The sequence below is a fragment of the Nylanderia fulva genome, unplaced genomic scaffold, assembly GCF_048542155.1.
Source record: "Nylanderia fulva isolate GAGA-0341 unplaced genomic scaffold, ASM4854215v1 Scaffold512, whole genome shotgun sequence".
In the NCBI taxonomy this organism is placed as follows: Eukaryota; Metazoa; Arthropoda; class Insecta; order Hymenoptera; family Formicidae; genus Nylanderia; species Nylanderia fulva.
Window position 1 is genome coordinate 37501 of NW_028190602.1, and position 8763 is coordinate 46263.

The 8763-nt window shown below is 47.1% G+C and overlaps 1 protein-coding gene across 1 annotated transcript; it reads left to right on the plus strand.

Moving 5' to 3' along the window:
- Positions 1 to 4307: 4307 nt before the first annotated feature.
- Positions 4308 to 6284, plus strand: LOC146721251 (uncharacterized). Its single transcript, XM_085487249.1, has 2 exons — positions 4308 to 5477; positions 5552 to 6284. Exons 1-2 carry the CDS (start codon positions 4366 to 4368, stop codon positions 6282 to 6284), a joined length of 1845 nt encoding a protein of 614 aa, XP_085343375.1. The 5' UTR covers positions 4308 to 4365.
- The last annotated feature ends 2479 nt before the right edge of the window (positions 6285 to 8763 follow it).

The window sequence follows — 8763 nt, forward strand, 5'->3', positions numbered from 1 at the left end:
TGGAAGAATTTCTCGCTCGCCCGGCGAAAGCAACACGCCGCGAACGGACTTGGAAGAATTTCTCGCTCGCCGGCGAATGCAACACGCCGCGAACGGACTTGGATGAATTTCTCGCTCGCCCGGCGATAGCAACACGCCGCGAACGGACTTGGAAGAATTTCTCGCTCGCCCGGCGAAAGCAACACGCCGCGAGCGAACTTGGAAGAATTTGTCGCTCGCCCGGCGAAAGCAACACGCCGCGAGCGAACTTGGAAAAAGCGGCTTGTGCGGCCGGAGGTGTCGCCCGCCAACGAAAGCAACACGCCGCGATCGGACTTGGGTTACGGGCGGCGCGTGCCGCCGGAGGTGTCGCCCGCTAATCAAGGCAACACGCTGCTATCGGGCTTGGAAAAATTTCTCGCTCGCCGGCGAGAGCAACGCGCCGCGAGCGAACTTGCGCCTGTTCCCGAGTTCTCGCTTGTACCGCTAACGAGCGAGCTAAATGAGATTAATTAAATAATGACGCATCGGAAAGTTTATTCGTGCAAACACTCCGGCTTCGCTTATCGGCATCCTGCCTGCATTCGTCCACGTATCGGTCGTAGAATCTCGAAGATTGTGCATCCGACGAGTGGTAGCCGGGAATTAGCAGATATCGTAATAATCGTGTCGCGCGGTCGTGCGGAGCGTCGAAAAGTACGAAACCTTTGTCCGAAACGTATTTCCGTATCGTAGCATTATCTCCTCGTAGCGGCGCTACTCGCCGTCAAGTGCCCCGGAGGTACCGCCGGCGGGCGACGGACTTGGTGAAATCATTCGGTCGTCCGGAGGTGTCGCCCGTCCCGGAGGTGCCGTCCGTCTCCAAGTTGACGCCGGCCGTTATGTGGTGCCGCACGTATAATCACGCCCGTAACGAGCCGTCTCGGTTGCCGCGCGCGTGATTTCGCATCGGGCGAGTGTCCCGTACCGTAATCGCGGTCACCGCAGCTTGCGTGTTGCGTATCATCCGTAATAATTCGAAATATGTCTCCGACACGTGGGTTTGAGAGACACGTTTCGAGTTAGTAATCGGACAGCGCCCTCATGTCGAGCGAGCGCCGAATAGTAAGTAACTTTCGTCCGAAACGTTTTTACGTAGCTCTCCTCGTTGCGGCGCCGTAAATCGTCGTTAAGTGTTCCGGAGGTACCGCCGGCGGTCGTCTGACTTCGAGAGATCATTCGGTCGTCCGGAGGTGCCGCCCGTCCCGGAGGTGTCGCCGGTCAGCCGTATTTCACGGAGGTGTCGCCCGGTCCGGAGGTGTCGCCGGTCGGCCGTGGTTCCCGGAGGTGCCGCCCGGCCCGGAGATGCCGCCGGTCGGCCGTGGTTCACGGAGGTGTCGCCCGGCCCGGAGGTGTCGCCGGTCGGCCGTAGTTCTCGGAGGTGTCGCCCGGCCCGGAGGTGCCGCCCGACCCGGAGGTGCCGCCCGGCCCGGAGGTACCGTCGGTGCTTATACCTTATTGTCCCGGCATTTCGTTTGTTTCCTTCTTAATTAATGCTAATTATCGTTGTTTGACATTCGCCATACGGCTATCGTGATAATATTTTATCGTACAATAGGACTTTTTGATCGTTCGCTCTCCGCGACAATGTCTCGATTGAACGCGCCTTTCGGCGCTCGCGCTCGCATACGGCCGTGCGTAGGACCGTGCGTCGCCGACCGCCTGGCCGGCCGGTTGGGTACTATAAGAGATACGTCGCGCTCGGCGCGTCGAACGAGTCGAGCGAGTCCGGACGAGTCGTAAACGTACTTTCTCGAGTCTCTCGCCACTCCGGCGTGTTTCGACCGCTCTCCGTACCGTCGCCGACCGCTTGGCCGGTCGGTTGGGTACTATAAGAGGTAGGAGAGATTAATATTGTACGTGTCGCGCTCTCGACGTTGACAAACGAAGAATCGCCCGAACGGGTCGAGAACGGATTTTGTCGAGTCGCGACTCTGACACGGAGAGAACATTTATATAAAATGTTTGATTTGGAAACCACGAATATATAAAATAATATACGATCGTCGCAGAACGCGCCGCCGCCAAGTCTTCTCATGCTTGGAGGTTGCGTGTCTCGCGAGAACGTACGTTCGACTCTCGCGTCGTCTCGTATTCCTCTTCGCCGGGGATTACGGTGCGGCTCTTCTCGTTCGTCGCCGAACGCGCGCAAAATTAACGCACACTTATTTATTACGAGCACAGCATTGCCACGAGTCGGTGTCGCAAGACCGAATGGCTCTTATGTGGCGCGCACGCCTCTAGTGTGTTGGCCGCGCGGTTCCCTCTCGTTTCGTACGCAGCAGCGGAATCGTCGCGCTTACCGAGCATCTACTCCACGGATACGAGTTTGCGGGAAGAGTTGCTTCTTTCCGCTCGCTTTGTACGCCGTAGCGAAATCTTATTGCTGGTCGTGTGCGGTTAAACGCGTACGAACCAGACAGAACAGTCCTCGACGTCTAAGCATCGCCATCGTCGATCTAGCGTCAGGGTGAATCGCGCGGTCTCTCGAGACCGCGCATCATAACATTTGGGAGAATAAGAACACGAGTATTTTGATCTTGTGGATTTTTGAACGGAGAGGAGGAGGAAGAAGAGGAGAGGCGGCGGCGTCGGGGGTTTACTCTCGCCTCCGTCGTTCTCTCGTACGCTTTACATAATAGCGTTAAACACAGCAGAGTGTCGCCGACCGGCTGAGCAAGACCGGCGGCAAATAAACTCACGACAGGCCTCACGAAAAGTAACTGATATGTTGTTCAAGGTGCCAGTTTAAAGTGAACATACGTAAAGTGTATATTATCTAAATTTAGTAATAATATATTACCATGAAAAGTAACTGTGATATTTTATTCAAGGTGCAAGTTCACATTGAATATACATACATATAAGTAAAACTGATTACAATTTGATTCTAGAAAATAAGTGCGATATGTTATTCTTAGTGCACAAAATATAATAGTCGTTTATAGAGATTTGATTTGAAATTCATACTAGCCCGTACAATGAAAAATAATTGCTCGTAATGCCAGAGTACCAATTTGTTAATGACTCAGAAAAATAACATGGCGGCCTGCTCTCAAAAAACTTTCGATGGGTAGAATAAATAATTGAAATAAGAGTTGTGAAAATTGTATAAATTAAAAATCTCCAATCTTTCTTTAGTAAAATTTCCCGTTAATGACCATCATTAACCTAGGCAAGGTGGCATATGTGATTGGGATTTAACATTATCAGTAATTTATTGAATAGACAGAGAAAAGTTTTGTTGTATGCATCGGTTCAGTGTTTGAAATAACCATGTACTATTCATATACTGTAAAGCACAAATTCTTCATTTCTATCATAAATAATATCTATTTATTAAAATTTTAGCAGACGTCTTTTAAATAGAAAATAGTGTCTTGCGATCATGAAGAATAGGTTTTGAATAGCAAGATTTCATTTAACTTACAATTTTCTTTAGAAACACAGAAGAAAAAGGTATTTGTATATAATTTTGTATATTCACTTCGTTGTGTGTAGAAGTAGAGATACTATGAGAGTTCTAACTCAGGGGCAATGAGGGGGGTGCGGGGCGGGGGGGGAATCGGGGGCGAGGGGGGTGACGTCACGCGGGGGGAGGGGGTCTTATCAGTAGATAAGCTTATCTTTTGTTTATAAACATATCAGATAACCTGATAAGGGGATCATGTTATCTGATACATTTATAAACAAGATAAGATAAGGGGATCATGTTACCTGATATATTTATAAACAAGATAAGATAAGGGGATCATGTTACCTGATATGTTCATAAACAAGATAAGATAAGATAAGCGGCGTCTTTGAGCGGTATCAAAGTTTTCATAAATTTTCTCCGAAGATAAGATAAAAATTCTGCGAATGGCTGCCGCATTTCGAGCGCCGACAATCAGGGGGAAGGGGGGGGGGGTTGCGTTTCTTCTCCTTATACGTTATCTGTATATTTCTAAGAAATATAATCAAATTCTAAGAAGGGCCACCGCTTGGCATACGCCGACAATCAAGGGGGTTGATCCGCACAGGTTGCGACATGTCAATCCGATCCGGCATGTCAATCCAGGCTTGGATCTGACGGGGTGAAATTTATCTATGTATTTCTAAGAATTATCAGCGATATCTAAATTTTCTCCGAAGATATCACACAAATATTTCTCACGAATTAAACAATTGCATCATCATCCCCACGAACAAAGGGTTGATCGGGGATATATAATGAGGACCGATGCCGCTGCCGGGCCATAGTACCACTGGCGAGCGCATGCTTCATTCGAGGTGCAAGAAAAAAAAAGTTTAGTGTGCAAAGAAGTTTTTTTGTAATAAGTGTGAAAAAGTGAATTTTTTACAAAAATGGAGAACGTTGAGCGCGACCTGTTGGAGCGTTCCCGCCAAGTTGCTAACTTGGGCGAATATTTCGGATGGCTGCAAGAGTGCGAAGAATTTATCGAAGAGCTGGAAGAACGCAGCCGTGCCAAGCGTCCGCGTCTCTCGATTGGACATAGACAATCTCTGGTGGCGAGAATAGCGCGACTCGAGGGTGCGAAGGTGCGCTTGCAGAGACAGTATGTCGGTGAATCCATGTTTAGTGGTGGATCCATACCTAGTGGCAGCGGCGGCGGCAATAACGCGCAAAGACTCGTTTGGCGCGAAATCGATACGGCGTTCGATAGCCGTATACTGACCGGTGCGGTAATTAACGCAGACTATATCGAACCGCGTCAATTTTTGGAAAATGCCAAAGACATTATAGTCGAGAACGTGGAGAATGTGCTGCAAAGACACATCAGTGTAAAAGTGAACACTGTTTTCAACGGTGAATTTGTGTCCGGTGACAAGCGTGCCAATAAAAGTATTAATACGAGAAACTTTGAACTCTTTCGCACGTCCGATGTACGCGAGTGGTACGAGCGCCGCGTAATCGAGCCCACGCTAGCATCGCTAGAAGAGTTCCAGGAACGCGATAGCGGCTGGGCATTGTCGCGGATAATAGATTTGACAGTGAATGTAAATAAGTACAATCCAATGCGCGCGGGATGTCATGTCAAATTACCGCAAAAAATTGTAACAAAGAGAGCGGTGGTTAATGTGCAATCAGCGGACAATGCGTGTTTCGCATGGTCGGTGGTGGCCGCTCTTTACCCTGCTGAAATAAACACGGGTCGAGAATCCTCTTATCCACATTACACAACAGTGCTGAATCTCCAAAACATTGAGTTTCCAGTGACTGTGAATCAAATTAAAAAGTTTGAACTTGCAAACGACATTTCCGTGAATGTGTACATCATCGAGAACGAGAACATCGTCCCGTTGCGTCTTTCGGAAAAAAAGAAGGACAGGCACGTCAATCTGCTGTACGTGGAGGATGAAAACAGCGTTGGACATTTCGCGTGCATAAAAAATCTGTCTCGTCTCGTGAGCTCGCAACTGAGCAAACACACTGGTCAAAAATTTATTTGCGATCGGTAAGTATATAGTTAACTTAAATTATATTTAAAAATATTTCTAATTAAATTTTTTATTTTTTATTTTTTTACAGATGCCTACATTATTTCTATTCTGAGGACCAGTTGCAGGCGCATATGGAAGATTGCGGGAAACTGAACGACTGCGCTATCCGGTTGCCGAGCGACAAGGACAAGTGGCTCAGCTTCGACAATTACACGAGGAAGGAGCGGCTGCCGTTTGTAGTGTACGCCGATCTCGAGTGTGTTTTGGCAAAGACCGAAGATGCCAAAAATCATCAACACCATCAAGTGTTCAGCATCGCATACTATGTACAGTGTTCGTACGACAGTTCGTTGTCCGCGTACAATTCCCGCCGTAGTGTCGATTGCGTCGCGTGGTTCGCCGAACAGCTTAAAAATTTAGCAATCCGCGTAAAAAATATTTTAACGACCAATGTCCCCATGGTAAATTTAACGCCTGACGAGTGGTTAAAATTTCGCACCGCGACGCATTGTCACATTTGTGAGAAAACGTTTGACGAAGACGATACACGAGTCCGCGATCATTGCCACCTCACCGGGCGGTACAGGGGTCCCGCGCACTCAAATTGTAACTTAAATTACAAAGAATCATTTTGTATTCCTATAGTCTTTCACAATCTGTCCGGCTACGACGCGCATTTCATTATCGAGGACATAGCCACAGCGTTCGAAGGGGAAATCGAATTATTGCCGATAACAAAGGAAAAATACATTTCATTCTCGAAGACTGTTAAATTGACACAAGACAAAAATGCAAAAATTATATTAAATTACGGTTCATAGACTCATATAAATTTCTCAGCGCTAGTCTCGACAAATTAGCGTCATTTTTGGATAAAGATAAACTAAAAATTTTACATTCGGAATATCAAAATTTAACTAGTGAAAAATTCAATTTATTGACACGAAAGGGTGTCTTTCCGTACGAATACATTGACTGACTGGCGATCTCCTAGTGCAATGGAAGGGTGTGGGTGGAGGATATGCAAGAAGGGTGGGGAGTGAGCAACGAGAAGGATAAACAGGGGGGCGTTACACTGGGAGGAATATGGAGGGAGGAAAGAGGGGGGAGTGCAGAAATGGAGATAGGGAAGTTATGCGGATAAGGCGCGGGGGGATTGTGTAGCCAAGGGCTAGGAAGGGGTGGGATTGGTGACTGCAATAGACTAAAGCGACAAGTTAGGTGCGGGAGGACAAAAAAGGTGTGGAAGTAAGAGATGACCCCCCCCCCCCCATAGAGGAGGAAAAGAAGAGTCGCAGTCAAATGTATTCGTACGGAAAGACCTCCTTTCGTGTCAATACATTGAATTTTTTTCACTCGTTTAAGTTTGATATTCCGACTGTCAAATTTTTAGTTTATCTTTATCCAAAATTACCTAATTTGTCGAGACTATCGCTGAGAATTTAATGAGTCGATGACCGTAAATTTAATATAAATTTTTTGCCATTTTTGTCTTGTGTCAATTTACAGTCTTCGAGAATGAAATGTATTTTTCCTTTGTTATCGGCAATAATTCGATTTCCCCTTCGAACGCTGTGGCCTATGTCCTCGATAATAAAATGCGCGTCGTAGCCGGACAGATTGTGAAAGACTATAGGAATACAAAATGATTCTTTGTAATTAAGTTACAATTTGAGTGCGCGGACCCCTGTACCGCCGGTGAGGTGGCAATTGATCGCGGACTCGTGTATCGCTTCGTCAACGTTTTCTCACAAATGTGACAATGCCTTCGCTGTTGCTAAATTTTGTAACCACCGTCAGCGTTAAATTTACCATGGGGACATTGTCTTAAAATATTTTTTACGCGGATGCTAAATTTTTAAGCTGTTCGGCGAACCACGCGCGCAATCGACACTACGCGGGAAATTGTACGCGGACAACGAACTGTCTGTACGAACACTGTACATATATGCGTGCTGAAAACACTTGATGGTGTTGAGGATTTTGGCATCTTCGGTCTTTGCCAAAACAACCGAGATTCGGCGTACACTACAAACGGCAGCCCGCCTCCTTCCTCGTGTAAATTGTCGAAGCTAGCCACTTGTCCTTGTGCTCGGCAACCCGGATACGCAGTAGTTCAGTTTCCCGCAATCTTCCATATGCGCCTGCAACTTTATCCCACCGCTCCGAAATAAGTAGGCATCTGTAAAAAATTTAATGAAAATTTAATTAAAATATAATTACGGTAAAATATAATTATTAGTTATACTATACTTTACCGATCGCATATAAATTTTTGACCATTGTGTTTGCTCAGTTGCGAGCTCACGAGACGAGACAGATTTTTTATGCACGCGAAATGTCCAACGCTGTTTTCGTCCTCCACGTACAGCAGATTGACGTGCCTGTCCTTCTTTTTTTCCGAAAGACGCAACGGGACGATGTTCTCGTTCTCGATGATGTTACACATTCACGGAGATGTCGTTTGCAAGTTCAAACTTTTTAATTTGATTCACAGTCACTGGAAACTCAATGTTTTGGAGATTCAGCACTGTTGTGTAATACGGATAGGAGGATTCTCGATCCACATGTTATATCAGCGGGGTACAGAGCGGCCACCACCGACCATGCGAAACACGCATTGTCCGCTGATCGCACATTAACAACCGCTTCTCTTTGTTACAATTTTTTGCGGTAATATGATACGACATCCCGCGCGCATAGAATTATAACTTGTTGATATTTATGTCAAATCTATTATCCGCGACAATGCCCAACCGCTATCGCGTTCCTGGAACTCTTCTAGCGATGCTAGCGTGGGCTCGATTACGCGGCGCTCGTACCACTCGCGTACATCGGACGTGCGAAAGAGTCAAAGTTCTCGTGTTAATACTTTATTGGCGCGCTTGTCACCGGACACAAATTCACCGTTGAAAACAGTGTTCCCTTTTACACTAGCGTGTCTTTGTAGCACATTCTCCACGTTCTCGACTACAATGTCTTTGGCATTTTCTAAAACTGACGCGGTTCGATGTGGTCTGCGTTAATTACCGCACCCGGTCAGTATACGGCTATCGAACGCCGCGTATCGATTTCGCGCCAAACGAGTCTTTTGCGCGTTATTGCCGCCGCCACTGAATCCGCCGCCGCTGCCACTAGGTATGGATCCACCACTAACATGGATTCACCGACATTACTGTCTCTGCAAGCGCACCTTCGCACCCTCGAGTCGCGCTATTCTCGCCACCGAGAGATTGTCTATGTCCAATCGAGAGACGCGGACGCTTTGGCCACGGCTGCGTTCTCTTCCAGCTCTTCTAA